This window comes from Theobroma cacao, chromosome 1, assembly GCF_000208745.1.
Source record: "Theobroma cacao cultivar B97-61/B2 chromosome 1, Criollo_cocoa_genome_V2, whole genome shotgun sequence".
Lineage (NCBI taxonomy): Eukaryota > Viridiplantae > Streptophyta > Magnoliopsida > Malvales > Malvaceae > Theobroma > Theobroma cacao.
Window position 1 is genome coordinate 14,713,938 of NC_030850.1, and position 15,651 is coordinate 14,729,588.

General features: G+C 34.7%; 2 protein-coding genes across 2 annotated transcripts; one reads left to right on the forward strand and one right to left on the reverse strand.

The window, feature by feature from the left end:
• On the forward strand, window positions 1,800-5,837 carry LOC18612602 (haloalkane dehalogenase). The gene is made up of 13 exons (XM_007049484.2): window positions 1,800-2,051; window positions 2,137-2,191; window positions 2,292-2,347; window positions 2,449-2,549; window positions 2,729-2,798; window positions 2,956-3,025; window positions 3,987-4,043; window positions 4,165-4,232; window positions 4,333-4,413; window positions 4,544-4,621; window positions 4,825-4,980; window positions 5,214-5,366; window positions 5,501-5,837. The coding sequence occupies exons 1-13, from the start codon at window positions 1,872-1,874 to the stop codon at window positions 5,582-5,584; spliced, it is 1,209 nt and encodes a 402-aa protein (XP_007049546.2). The 5' UTR covers window positions 1,800-1,871; the 3' UTR covers window positions 5,585-5,837.
• On the reverse strand, window positions 6,784-14,376 carry LOC18612604. The gene is made up of 14 exons (XM_007049488.2): window positions 14,112-14,376; window positions 12,117-12,239; window positions 11,757-11,816; window positions 11,566-11,667; window positions 10,648-10,728; window positions 10,400-10,518; window positions 10,202-10,303; window positions 9,198-9,314; window positions 8,890-8,955; window positions 8,660-8,726; window positions 8,231-8,284; window positions 8,054-8,143; window positions 7,356-7,394; window positions 6,784-7,236 (listed from the first exon to the last, which is right to left on the reverse strand). The coding sequence occupies exons 1-14, from the start codon at window positions 14,133-14,135 to the stop codon at window positions 7,123-7,125; spliced, it is 1,158 nt and encodes a 385-aa protein (XP_007049550.1). The 5' UTR covers window positions 14,136-14,376; the 3' UTR covers window positions 6,784-7,122.

Below are 15,651 nucleotides of genomic sequence, written 5' to 3' on the forward strand. Positions count from 1 at the left end.
TCACTCTGTTTCCAAGCATCTCTTACATACAAGTAATAGTTTCATTTTTAATAGGACAGGGGTCCCAATGGAGGGACAGTTGTCTTATTAAAAGTTGGGCTACAGATGTCCATTCATCAACTTTTTCTGCCATGGAAAGGAGTACCTCGCTTCAAGTCCTCATATGGAAAAACTAATTGGCTGGTCACCCCACCCCACCCCATCCCCAACACCCCACCCCCCCCCCNTTGGATTGTTTTGAATTCGAATGGCATATATAGGCCCTCAATGGAAGCGGCAGCGGCAGGAGGCTACTCCCTCCGGTTTGGTAAATGCACAGCTTATAGAGCTGAACTTTGGGGAGTTTCTAAAGGATTAACCCTTGCTTGGGACCTGGGACACGGAAGAATCAATCTTGAAGTTGATTGTATGTTGACAGTTCAAGCTATAACATCTCCTTTATCACATCCCTGCTCCAACTCAGATCTGATCAAGGCCATACAGAATCTTCTTCAACGCGAATAGGATGTGAAAACTCATCACATTTTTCGTGAAGGGAATAATTAACAGATTTCATGATAAATTTGGATTTTTTTGATAACATCTTGGTTAATTTATGATAATCCACCTTTAGGGTCTACAAACTTGCTTTTGTCTGATGTGTTGGGTGTTTGTTTTCCACAATTGATTAGAATATAAATTTTTTCTTAAAAAAAACTACTTTAAATAATTCATGCGCAAAAGTTAGTTTTAGGAGTAAAATTTAAAAAATTTCACTCAACCAAAACCTCCCACTTAGCATGGCATACCTAGACATGTTATTAAATTGCATATTATAAAAAAATGAAATAATTTTACTTTGATTAAATATGTGTTAGTTTTTTACCTTTTCACGACTAATGCAAAGTGACTCTAAGATCTTGATTTTGAACGTGTTATGAACTCATGGTGAGAAACTACTACCATAGAATTGAGTAGTAACCACACTCTTTCATAGTACAAGAACTTTAGCCTAACAATTGGTTTTTCTCCAGGGAGGAGAGATTTCTAATCTTGTATTTTAAGAACACTCTTGATGAATTGTTGACGTTGTTTGGTGAACACCTGAACCTATTTATTACCCTTTAAAAAACACCGGATTACTTTTACTCAGATAATCTTAATAATATTTTATCGGATAATGTTAATGTCTAATCATTTTGATAATACCAATATATCAAGATCAAAAGGTAAACTATTATTTTAGATAGTCTTATCCAGATAGGGTGATTATCATGGAAGTTATCTTAAAAGTGCAACATAACAATTGACTTGAGTGTTGCCATATTCAACCATCTTTTGAATGGTTTTGATCCTCGAGTGAAATTTTGATTAAATCATACAAAATGGTAGTCAAAAGAGTTCCATATCATGATTGACAATTAAAACTACCAAAAGAAAACTATTTGTGCTTTATGTTCATAGAACAGGAATCCTATTCTGTCATACTCCTAGGCTATTGACAGTAGGAACCAATTTGTTCATTTCACTATGTACATAATTTAAAGCCAAATACATAATTGACTCAAATATTGTATAATGGCAAAGATTCTGTAGTAGGAAAATAGGAAAAGAGTGTTTAGGATTGGGGGAGAAATAACAATTAAGTAGAATTCCATTAAAGGTATGCTTTTCCTCATAATGAACATTGTACGCACTATTTTCTTTTATGTGTAAAAGGAGAAACAAAATACTAGATGTGGAGTGCCACTGCACACAACATAAATTAATCGCAGCCAGAGAATTCCTATCCTCGTCACAGAGTCCCGCTCTAAATGAAAAAAAAAAAAGAAAAAAAGAGGCAACGGCTAACCGTCTCTTTGTTTGTCATAACTCTCTCTTCCTGAAACGTTATGGCAATCCAAGGCAAGCCCCCTAGCCTCTTTTGCCATCAGTTTCAATGCTCCCTTTACTCGCCTACTGCTTCTAAATCACTTCTCTTCGGTGGGTCCTTCCAATCCAGGGCTCAACATCTCTGTAGAAAACCTCTCAGACTTAGCTGCAGCAGATCAAACGCCAATGAGCCACAAGATGTACTCTTTCCTTTTGAGCTCTTTGGTGTACATTACTATTGATTCAAACCAATAATTTGTATGTAAAAGATGTTATATTTTGCAGGATTATCTGATTGATGCACCTGTTTCGGCTGGTGATGGTTTTTCTTTTAGTGGAGGTAAGTATACATTCATATGACAATTAATTTTTTTTCTTAAAGTAATGCAGTAGGTAAGAACTTAATGATTGAATGAAAATATTTTTTTCTTTTTGTACAGGAAAATATTCAGATGAGGCAAACCCATCTGATGAATGGTTTAAGCAAGGAAAATATGTGAGTAATGCATGCCTGCAGTCTGCAGATTGCCTGGGTTTTAGCTCTTAATTAGACAATGCCTTGGAGGTCTTTATTTTACTTAAAATGTCTGCTTGTAGGTTAAAGCTCATCCAGTTGGTGGCACTGGTGAGAAAGCTAAAGATCCAATTTTTGGACTAACCATGGGAGCTGGCTCTCAAGCCTCAGGAGATGTTTTTAGGTAAATGAAATTATTACTTTTAAATGCTGTTTTATAATTGATGCCGATAGGTTTAACATTGGTTTCCTTTTATTGAGTTTGATTATTGTTTTTTCTTAGTATTGATTTTAGGTTTCCATGAGGTCTGATCATTTGCAGGATTGAAACATGCTCTCTATCTATATGATTTTATGAAATAGATGGTTTTGCGTGGAAAGTGGAAACGCTGACAATCATACCGTTATTTTGATTCATGGTTTCCCTTCACAGGTTAGTCCATTTCAATCTTACATTGTGTCTCAATGATTAGGAATCTTGAACCTCCTCGGTAACTAGCTTTGAGGTGCCTTTCCATACTGTAATACTTATCAGATCCTGGTCGAATTATGGTTGGTCTATAAGTGTGATGGTTTAGTTTTGTTGACAGGCATACTCCTATCGCAAAGTCCTTCCTGTTCTCTCCAAGAATTATCGTGCTATAGCTTTTGACTGGCTAGGTAAGATCAGATATTCATTGTGAATTATATCAGGAACGACCAAGTTCCGAATACAGTCATAGTTTGTGGTCTCGGTGTCTTGTGGGAAACTGTGAAGAATTCTTTGGTATCATTGTTTAAAGTAACCAGTAATGCCGGCTGATATTAATTGCACTTGCCTAATAGCCTCTAAAATCTAATTAGTACTTTTTACGACACCGTAAAAGATGTACGAAATGGAGACTCTGTTCTGCTTAGATGATACTATCTACTTTTATCTGATCACCATGTGAGTAAATAAAGGTTTGCTTTCGTTATGTATTTATGGTAAGAGGAGATTCATGTATTTTGACATAATCATCATTTAATAGGGTTTTCTAGAGAAATTGTTTACTCTTAGCCCAGAATTTGCTTCTAAAGGTGAAAGAGTTCAGTTTAGCTTACAAGCCATGGCAATTAGCAGATGAAACAGAAAATCATTGCAATTGTCATACAATCTTTTTTTTGAAATTTAATTGTCATACAATCTTAAAAGGCATACAGATGCTTGTTTTATTTTTTGCTGATTTTTCATCTTCATATAGATGAGAATATTTTGGGTGCATGTGCTTTACTTCATGATTGAGTCTTCAAATACCATAAATCACATACAAGATTGTCTTCAATGGACCGCTTTTGGTGATATCATAGAAGACCTGCATTTTGAATTCCTTAGTACTTAAAAATTTTCATTGAAGACCTGCATTTCGTAAGTTAAGACCTACGGATGGAGAACCTGGATAGTACTTTTAGCCTTTTGGGACAGAATAAGTATTCATTATTATAAAGCAGATGATGACGGTTTATAGGATTTCTCAATGTTGTTTCTTTCAAATATTAATCTCCTTTAATTTCAGACTGCATATCATCCATACAGTTTTAAATTAATATAAGGTAATGGTGACAGCTTCTCTGCCTGCTTCTTACATCCCTTGTTCTACAGGTTTTGGATTTTCTGATAAGCCTCAACCCAGATATGGATTTGACTACTCATTGGGTGGTAATTGCTTTACATGCCTGGAAATTAAATCTAGTTTTGACGACTTTATTAACAAAATAAAAGCGTAAGAAATGAGAATAATGCTTATCTACATCCTCAAAAAAATTTTCATCCCTAGCAGAATATGTCTCAGCATTGGAGTCCTTTGTTAATGAAGTTGCTCCGAATAAAGTTTCACTTGTTGTCCAGGTATGTTGTCTTTCTGTATATATAGACAAGTGGACATAGAGTTAACCTTGTAAATTATGTAACATATAACTAAAACGCTTTTGATCTTTTATGTTTTCAGGGCTATTTTTCACCAGTGGTTGTTAAATATGCCAGCAAGCATCAGGAAAAGCTTAATGATCTAATTCTCCTCAATCCTCCTGTATGAACATCCTGAAACTTTAGTACTTGCATTATTGACTTTCCTTGTGCTACCAACTATAGTTTGGATTATATAACTGTAACCAACTTGGCATACCTAACAATTACTTTTTTAACCTTGGTTATTGCAGCTAACAGCCAAACATGCCAATCTTCCCTCGACATTATCCATATTCAGCAACTTTTTGCTGGGTGAAATTTTTTCTCAGGTAAGCACGAATGCATGATATATATGGAATTTACTAAACAAATGAGGTGTCTATGCTACAGCATATGTTTTCTTGCATGTACTTGTGTTTATGAAATGGAATATAGACAACTATCAATTCATTTTCATAAATTATTGTTTAACTGCTCCTAAGTGGTACCATGTAACAAACATTTTTAATGGCTTGTTCTTCTGCTGAAATAGGATCCTTTGAGGGCCAGTGATAAGGCCCTGACCAGCTGCGGTCCTTATGCGATGAAAGAGGATGATGCAATGGTTTATAGAAGACCTTATCTCACATCTGGTTCCTCTGGATTTGCACTAAATGCAATCAGTAGGGCCATGAAAAAAGAGCTTAAGGTGGATTTATCATTTATAATTTTAATTGTTTATTTTGTCCAAGTTGCACCTAACAGCTTCGACTTTGAGTCTGTGTTCACTCTTTCGAGGGAATCCTCTACCATAGTAAATTCCATTGTGTTGATTCATTAATATAGCATTTGTCTGTTTTATCTTTCGTATATTTGTCATCATAGGAGGTGCTGCTAAAAGCTCTTCTGTCTACCACATTATCATGGTTGCTTATTTGACAGGCCTATGTGGAAGAAATGAAAGTGATTCTTATGGATAAAAGTTGGAAAGTTCAAACCACAGTCTGTTGGGGCCAGAGAGACCGTTGGTTGAGCTATGATCAAGTCGAAGATCTCTGCGAAAGTTCAAACCATAAGCTGATTGATCTTCCAATGGTACAAACTTCCCACATTACTGTTCACCCTTAGATGACTTCTGTGATGAAAAAATTACAGGGGCATGTTTCTGAGGTCTCACCTGCAGAAAACAAATTCACATTACTGTTCACTTGACTGGTTGCTTTCTGCAGGCAGGGCATCATGTACAGGAGGATTGTGGTGAAGAAATTGGAGGAATCATTTCTGGAGTTATCAGCCGAAGGATCCTCAGGTGATACGTTATGATTGCTTTTGAGCTCTCGGCACTCCAAACAGTGATTCTTATTTCGTCCATGAAAGCAATTTCATTTTAAGGCTTAAGCCTTTTAAAGCTTGCATTCCACGCAAGATTCGTTTGAGCTGTGTTGACATTCTTGTAAGAAATCAATTATTTAGAATCATTAGCATGCCTGCAGTGGGGGACCGCTAGTCCAAGCAATATTATTCCCCTTGAGAACTTCAAATAAAGAATCTTTGCCTTTCCATGGATTTAAACTTCTCAGATCAGTTGTAAAAGGTTGCAGCCCATAATATCTTCTCAAGTGGTAGGATAATATCTTTATTAAGTAGGTTACTTGCTGGTTGAAAGGTAAGATGCATTGATTTTATGCCTTCCCCCTCAACTCAGCTGTTTCAATCAACAGATAAAGCACTCTCAACAGGACAAAAATCAGAGAATCACTAAGCAAACAAAAAGATTCTTTGCATCAAGAAAACATGGTGGTTAGGCATAGCTAACTATTGAATAGCAAAGGTTCAACAAATTTAGGAGGTTCTACCTTCCCACATTTGAAGTCAACCTTCTCATACCACTAAACATGCAGTCTTTCCAACAGAAAAATTAAGGAGAAAAACGCAAAAGATATTAAAGAGAAAGCAGAGAGGGCTTATACCACAGCGTCACCAGAAAAAACACTAGCAGCAGGACGAGGCCCCAAGGCACATCCCACCCTCCAGCATGACGAAGACCGCTCCACTTGGTTGTTTTAAAGTTAGCCGTGGCTAACCCATCCTTAAATTGGTTGAGGATGAGAAGCGAAAGCAAAGCCCACAAAGCGAGGAGTGCCTGCACGATGATCATCCATTGCTTCCGCCCAGACTTGTAGCTTGAAACAGATGGAAGAATCAAGAACAGCAAAAGGATGCAGGAAATGGTGATCAAAGGCAAAGGAAGCCCCATTAACATTGTGGCCACGCTTGGGTTTTTTTGGTTTTGCTTAATGCTTAACCTAGGCTTCCCATGCAGTTGTAGTTAGCAACCAACCAGCCCTTTATATATAATAATTGGGTTTTTGGTTTCGTAATAGCAATACATTAATTTCATATTTTCTTGAGTCGATAAGTTAAAAGATCTATCAGAGTTAAGCATGCTAGGAAATGGTCCAATTATAATTTAGTCAAACAGCAAGGTATCAGTGAAACAAATGCTTCAGAATTGAACAAAAAGAGGAGACTGATTTTCGGAGTTTTTTTATTTTCATAATTGAAATTTGCATTTATCCATACAGTTGATCTTCATCGTCCAGTAAAACTATCTAAATAAAAATTAGCCACAGCCCAAGGGTTTGCTACAATAAAGAAGCTTTTAACATCATTTTCTGGGTATTACATAACTAATTTAGTGTATTTATAGTACAACACAAGTTTCCTATAGATGCTTTTTGAGTATAATTCTTCTTGTTTTATTCCTTGCTTTGAAAATGCCCCTGTTTGTGACTCTTTACATGCACGTTCAGAACTGAATTCTTCCTCTAATCCTCTTATATGATCATTACTACTGCTTTTTTGTGGATGGTTCGTACGGATCAAACCAACATTTATCTTGCTTCACAGCTCTCTTCCATCTGTTTTTGAAGATCTCTAATTCAATGAAGGATTGCTTTCTGACCTGTGGAAAACAATTTTCCAGACAATGAATTAATGAATGTCAAGAGGCCTCTGGCCATCAATAGCTATAGAGTGAAGTGCGCTTGAAAGCTGTGCATAAAGAGTAAGTTCAAGGCTTACCTCAGATCTTCCACCAGGCTCACTGGAAGGTGATGGTACCTGCAAATCCAAAGGCCATTAAAGAATAATTAGGAGAGATAAAGAATTGCATGGTCATCCCCTTAGTTTAGAGCAAACCCTTTCGGTCACGAAACTTAATCCAACCCAGTATGAAATCAAATCCTAAGCTCAGGTTGGACTTGATTTGACTTGTAAACTGAATTGGGTTAGATCAGGTTAGACTTGAAAATGGTATATGTTCTGATTGGACTTTGTTAGATAATTATCATCTGAAGATGGGGTTTGTACAGATTGCAATGCCTCAGGTATAGAACTACTCATGCGGTATTGTCAATATGATCCACAAATTCTTGAAGAAGAGATTGCTTTTCATCATTAAAGACTTAAAGTATCAAGTGTATAATGGATGAGACGAGCAAGTGGTATGGAATAACTCATGGTTGACCTAGTGTTTGCCTCTCTGTTACCCTGTAATGTACAATCAAGGTCTAGGGTTCACCCCCCTCCCCCTTGGCCTTGTCCATATGTATTAAAAATAAAGCATATGATCCAGGGGAGCCTTTGGAAAATGCTAAATCCATCTCTGGATTAAATTGAGATACAAGCAAACCAAAGTTTCAAACTTTGTAAGCACTTCAGTCGATTGATCAAATTGAGGAGCCATATCTACAATGACATTAATTAATAAAGTTTCTTACCTCGTTTGCTGCCACACCTCCAAGGGTGGGAAGAGCATTGTGAACTAAGTACTCAGAATCAACAATTCCAATTTTTTGAGTTCGATCACCCTGTCAAATAAAGCTTCATAATAAGAAACATCTTGAGAATATCTTTTATAAAAAGAAGGAAAGGCATGATTGAAGGTATAGAATTGCCTGTGCACAGTAACCAAGCTGAAAGTCCACTCCCCATCCATAAACCAGGTCACTCTGAAATGGGGAAAACCAAGAATGAGAGGACAGATAAATTAATGGCTAAGCTTTATGAAAAAATAAAGCCATGTTAGACAGGCTTTTAAGGAACTTAGAAGTTTATTCACATTGGACCAAACCATATCACTGGTAAGAAGGATCTAAGCTGCATTGATTCAACCGAACAAGAAATATCCCACCTTCCACCTTATTCTTAGAAATTTGAAATAAACAAACAACCTAACCATCCCTGCATTATCTTTTATTTGAGCCATTGACATTAATAACATAGCTATTAAATTATAAAATGGTCATGATTGTTTACTCTATTTTAATCAACCTTCAATTTTTTCTATTAGCATTAGTATCAACTTTCTAGTTTGGATAACGTACCTGAATCATATGCCATGCACAGCGCCAAGATGCTCTGGAGAAAACAGGAGCCATCATTTCTACAAATCTGTAATATGCAATGTCAGTTTCTTTTAGTCCATGTGAATAGATAATTAAATTGCGTACAGCATATTGAGCAAGAATTCAAGGAAACTTTAAAGTAAGGAAAGAGGTATATATTACATATTATGGGATTGAACTATCAACAGAAAAAGACAGGTAGATATTACCCTGTACAAGGAGGACCTGTGCTGTTTTCATTGCATCTCGTCCTACCAATCACCTCGTATGTCCTCCTGTCAAATATACACAAGTTAGAAATATGCACAGAAAGGTTTACTTCGAGCAAAAGCAGGGGATAAAAGTGATGACAAGCTTCCAGAAATTCATGAGAATAATTATACAAATCAAGTTATTACTAGGATAAGCTGCCCAGCTCTACAAATGCAATTAACTTAAAGTAAAAGCACTCCAACATTATCATGAGACAAAACATTTCCTCATTCCCGAATAGAATTTAGTTAGGAAGATAGTGAACCTGTGTACTGTTGATTTTTTGTCTCTTGCTGTAATTGGATGATGCAGCTCTGACTTCTCAACATCAAGCGCAGGCTGTGATATTTCAAGTCCTTCCTTTTTAATTATTGAAAGATATCTGCATTTTAAGTAATTAAGAGGAGAGAATCAGTTTTTAAATGGTTATGAAGTAAATCCCCAACTTGTCTCCCTTCTCCAAAGTGAAATAAACTAAAGTATTTGGCGTTTGTGATAATTAAGCTTCGTGTATGTTGCCAAAAAGAACTAAAGTTTCAAGCATTTTTATTGTACTGGATTATAACCTTTCTAGTTACCCTTTAATGATTCTATGAATAATGATGATAAAGTTTTCGATAAGGCCTTGTACAGAAAGGTCTTCAAAATTTATTACAAAGGTTTGCACACCTTATGCCAGTGTTTAGCAATGAACTTCGGGGAGATGCAGAATATCATTTAAAATCAAAGTAAAGAAAAATTTATATTTTCATGTACTTGTAAACTTATTTACAAAACCCAAATGTTTTTGAAAGCCGTGAGTCTTTCGAAAATATGGTTTTACACAATTAACTCATGTTTTGATGCGTTATCATCAAAGTAAAAAGGTCTTTTAAGAACATAATTTCGATAAAAATTGTGCTTTAAAAACAAAATTTAAATGAATATGGTTTTTTAAACATATTTTTAAATGTGGTCTGATAAATAGATAAGTTTAACGGACGATGGGTCTGGGGATATGTCTTTATTTAGCCGGTCATAATTATTGACTAGATTTTTGTCATTCCCTGCCCACAGGCCAGGCCTTGATGAGCCATTGAACCTTCAAGCACAGCACAATCTTTAAACTCTGAGAATCAAACTTCAGTTTCTTACAATTAGATGTTAGTTCTGGTGTAGGTGAAGCAGTGATGTAAACCAATTTATATGCTTTTACAAGCAAGCAAAGGATTGTATCAAATCACTACTAAAGGATATGAAAAGCAACAAAGCAAGACTTGCACAACAAACCTTGCTGCATTAAAGTGATCGACTCCAAGGTCTTCATCCCACAGGAAGATGTAGGAATACTCTGAAACAATATCTGGATGTAAAAAGCGCTTTGCAAACCACCTAATTCATGAGAGCACATTATACTGTGCCAAGTTATCCAGAACTGAATCGACATATATAAAAGATTTTTCAAATCTAAAGCTAATGAACATTTACCACTTAGTTTGATTAACAGCAGACACGTGTATAGCAAGGTCATTCCACTCTAAGTCCTTCCACTGGTCCACAATCCCATCATAATGGAAAAGCATCACAACAAAATCACTCGCTGGAAACTGTGACATGGAACAAAAGGAGGAAAAAAGGGATGTATGACATAAATCTAACTTAAATAATGCAACAAAAGAATGACATTTAGCATAAATCTAAAATAATAACGTAAAATATAAAGTCTTTCTTTTCACCTTCTTGACGATTTTGTTTACACTTTCTTTTTGCTTGATTCCAACTGCAATGGCTAATAAGTTCATTGACAACTTTGGCTTCTAAACAAAAGTAAAGGGGAATGGATTAATGAAACAGCTATATTACAAATGTCCATTATAAAATCAACTTAACATGTTGAAAATAACAAAATACAAAACTTATGACGGAACAGCATTGTTCTGATGGAGGATGTAAACTGAGAAAGAAAGGGGAATAGTATGTCTCTTCTTATTACTTTATATGAGTTTTAAACTGCATTTTTAACAATAGTAAAGGACATATTTGGGAAAATAAAAAAAGGGTAAATACATACATAGGCTTAGTCACTTAGCCACAAGTCTGCAAGAGTATAGCCAGATAGCACTAAAGATTCTAAAAGCTTATCACAGCTTGACCAGAAAACCAAGTCCCAATCAATGTTCCCATTGTTTTACTGTTGACAGTTGGCAGCTGATGCTTCTTGTAAATTTAAAATTTATAGAGATTCCAGACCAGAAAAAACAAACTAGGCAAAGTTGTAAACCACAGTAGATAAAAATGGAGGTCAGAGTTTAGTCAGATAGGGAGAGTCCAATTGTGGCAATATCCAGTGCTAGAAGTGGAAGAAGACACTGACACATATGGATCGTCTCAGCTTACAAAATGCTAAACTAAAAGGAACAAATGCAAATCTATATGCCACTAACCAGACTAACCTGAAGCCAAATAGTCTGAAATAAGAAAAATAAAGTCATTATTAGCTAATACCATCTTGCAAAAGGAACAGTAATTGTGCAGCCATAATGGTTTAGAAGACAAAGTGGACAACTGGAAAAATTGTAATGCACTTTCACTGGGGAATGCATAACTACCAAAGGATTAATGTTGTCATTAATATAAGCAACAAAACAGCTTACCTTCTTATTCTGTAGGCCCCATAATGGTCGCATTTCCAAGTCAGATGTCTCAGAAATAATTCCCTTAGGTAATGCCTCACTTCCATAAGCCCTACACTGAGTCTAAGCTCAAGCGACAGGAAAAAGGAATGCTTAAGAGATTCATGTACACAAGTAAAACATATACATAACATAAAATATACCAAACAAACCTCACAAATCTTAGGTCTTTTATACTGCAAAACAATAACTGATCTCCATCCTAAAATTCTCTGCACAAAGAAGGCCCCAATTCACACATTATTTACTTGATTATAGGAAACATAATACAGCAGTTTGCAAGAAAGGGTTGGTATGGAGCCCTTTTTTTTCCCCTTATTTTAATAATTAGATTAAAACTTACTTAGGCATATTTAGCATGCAAGAACTAGATAAAGAAAATAAATGAAAACTACAAATAGGAAAAGAAGTAACTTCTGAGTTCTGTTGTCAGAGAAACCAAGAGAAAATCCTTTCTTTGTGAGGGTCGGTTAGATTTCAACTTTATGCAAACCGTGCTTAGACATGTATACCTCTTTATAGTCTGTGATTATAAATGCACTTCCTATGAAGAAGGCTGCAGAAAGCAAAAGAATCATGGGGAGGAATCGGTGTGTAAATAATCTCTGCCTTCTAGGTTCTGCCTTTAGAGATATCTGAGAACAAGAGGAAACAAAGAAGATAAGACAGGATAAGATGCAAAATAGTTTTCATTTTATTTTTCTTTGAAGAGGTTGCACTTCAGACTACAGAGACAAAAGGAAAATGTTCTTCCAAAACCATATTCGAGGGACCATTTATGAAAATTATATTTATTGTTGGGCATTAATGAGAAATGAGACACATACAATTTTATCTTTCCTGACAGCAATCCCAGGCTTCCAAAGGACAAGTAAAGACAGTATCATAGGTTTTGCATGCCAATATTAAGAAGTTTCATAAACTACCACTCAAAAACAATTAAAAACAAGTATATCTCAGGGTACAATTTGTTAATGCAGGTAGTTGGTATGAGGAGTAGTTAAATTCCTCAAGATGCAAGGAGGAAAAGGCATTCATTAGGGGTTCCAACAGAGTTGAGATATACCAAATAAAATTTAAAATTTATTTCTACTTATAAAGTAATATTATTAAGCATCAAACTCAACTAATTTTGATAATCCTGCTAAAACTCCAAGATATATTTACTCCCCTGCACCCTCCCCTCACCCCCCACACTCGCCTCCCCCCCCCCCAAAAAAAAAAAAACAACAAAGAATATATATATATATATATATGCAGATCATATTAATTATAATTTAAGATTTATACAACTGTCCATGTATGAAAAAAGAATTTCATACTAAATAAATCTCTCAAGTCATTCTTATTAAACACGCAACAGTTATGAAAACAATAAGCATTGAGCAACTTCCTCAGAGTGATCGATAAACCTACACCAGCACTCAAGCAATATTAATATTATTGTGGTTGGGTCAGGGGGGAAAGGGTCACTGGATCCTCATCAAGAATGCTGTTAAAAGCTTTCAATTTTTCATTTTTAAGAACTCAAACATCCAAAAATGTAAGCAACCTACAAGATTACTGTGTAAAGAATATATAGTCTGGAGCAAACAAACCAATTACCAGAAGTGATAGTACATAATCAGTACATGGATATGTACTGACTGTTTATTCATTCAGACTGTTAGGTGTATCCACTTATCTTATCAATGACTGACTGAACCATTCAGTTTCAACTCTAATTTATGGTATAACTCAAAACTCAAAATCCACCTTGTTTTCTGTTTGATTTGAAAACTTATTTCTTAAAAACACTTCAGTGGACATTCCGGGAAAAAAAACTCAAATTCCTCCCTGCACTTCTATAGTGATTCGTGCTAGTAGTATGACTCTTAGACTGAGTACCAATTTTCCTGAAAGTGACATAGAATTTTAAATGATATCACTAAAAACCAAAATGGGAAAGTCCCTGTGCATTATTTTTAAGAACATGGCAAAAAAAAAGTTAGTTATTTGGCATTTTCATGCTTCCAAGCAGTGCCCCAGCGGTACAGCTGCTTCAGTTTAATGAAGATGTTATTTTATTTTTATTGAAAACAATCCTCATACCCCCGATCCAACTCATTTACACGATCCAATCCTTTCCTTACCCAAGCAAAGCATGGAATGGCTGGCCTTCATTTCTAAATCATTAAGCTTTTTCTTTTCTTTAACTTTTGAACTGAGGACCAAATAAACTGGATCAATCATATGCAACTTGTCATCACTCATCAATCATAACATAAACAGTAAGTTAACAACTACTTAACAATTCCATTCAGGGAATGAACAAAAACAAAATCAAACCCAAAAAATAATATTCCAAACATCTTTCTAAAGCCAGAGAGCAAAACCCAAGAATATTTTCCATGATTCCTTTAGAGAAAAAAAAAAACTTTTGTCAAAACCAAGAGGCCCAAGAAACAAAATAATAAACTTTCATAAGACAAACATGGGGCAATAAAATAAAGATAAGAGAAGCTTACAGAAGTTGACATCCTCTTCTTCATCTTGATCTTCCATTCAATGGGATCGTAGCGTTGTTTTTTTGTAGGAAAAAAAAATAAGCAGTGCAGAGGCTAAGGAAAGCTTTAAAGTTACTTACGACTGTAAAAAGTGTTTTTTTTTTTATTTTTTTATGACTTTTTTTTTTTGACGTTTTAAAACAAGGCAAAGACAGAGCAACGTGCTCTCCGCGTGAGAATTACACACGCCGTTGCCTGCGGCAATGGATCTTCCATGCTTTCCTTTGCGGGTTAGAAAAAAAAAATAAAGAGGAAAGAGGTGTAAAGAGAATGAGAATATGTTTATTTTTTTATAGATACCCTTACAATAAATTAGTACTAGCATTTTATTTTTGATAATATTTTAATTAAAAATTAATAAAATCTTAAATATAGTCGTATCATTAGGTAATATCCTATTTTTTCTATGGTTACATATAGAATTTATAAATTTAATAAGATGTGATCCTCATGATCAACAAATTAATGGCAACTGGTTTTTTATATTTTTACATTAAAGAGTTAAATTTATATTTTAAAACTACTTTGAAAGAAGAATTTAAATTCTTAACTTTAAGATGTAATTATCATCATGTTATGGTTTTAACAATAATTTTGGGTTCTATCATTTTAGGAATATATATCAACAGAAAAAATCAAATACTATTTGGATATTTTGTAATTAAAAATGAAATACTTTAGATTTGATATTAATTGATAATCATATTTTAATCCACGATTTAGTACTTAAAATTAAATCAAGAATTAATAATAAAGAATCCCTGTTTTCATTGCCACTTGCAAGTGATAAGATCAATTATTATACTAAGGCCTTTAATTTCACTTTAATTATTGTGCACAACGTCACAAGTTCTTTCCATTGGTTTAAAAGGGAAGCTATCTCTTCTATCATTAGATAACTCATTATCTTCAACGCCCTTAGCCATATTTGCATTTTTCTTCGCCACTTGATCTCTTTTCTTTTGAGGGTCTTCAAGATAGAAGAATTGAATCATTCATAACTAAAAAATAACTTGAATTAACTTGACTCAACATACTTTAAACTAGTTAAGCAAAAAAATGAAAACTGCCTAATAATGTATCTAAAGCTCAAGATTTAGCTTTTTTTGTACTCAAAATGTGATGAGATAACCTCATATAATAGAGTTATCACGTCTCTAAATTTAATATTTTCACTAATCCTCGAAAAAAACTTAAAATAAAAGGAAATAATATAAATAAAGAAAACATCTAACTAGACGTAGGTAGTAGCAAGTCACTTATCACCATTAAATTCTTCATAAGTTATCTCATTTTCTCAACTCAAAACAAAACATAAATATTATTCAAGCTCATATTTCAACTCAAATGTAAGGTCGCACCCTAGCATTTAGCTCATTGGTTGGTACATAATCCCCTGCTTTGAGAGTAGGGTTCGAATCCCCTCTCCCCCAGTTATAAAAAAAAAAAACTCAAATGCAAGCTCATTCTCGAATGGATTTACGCTTATGCAAAATTCAAA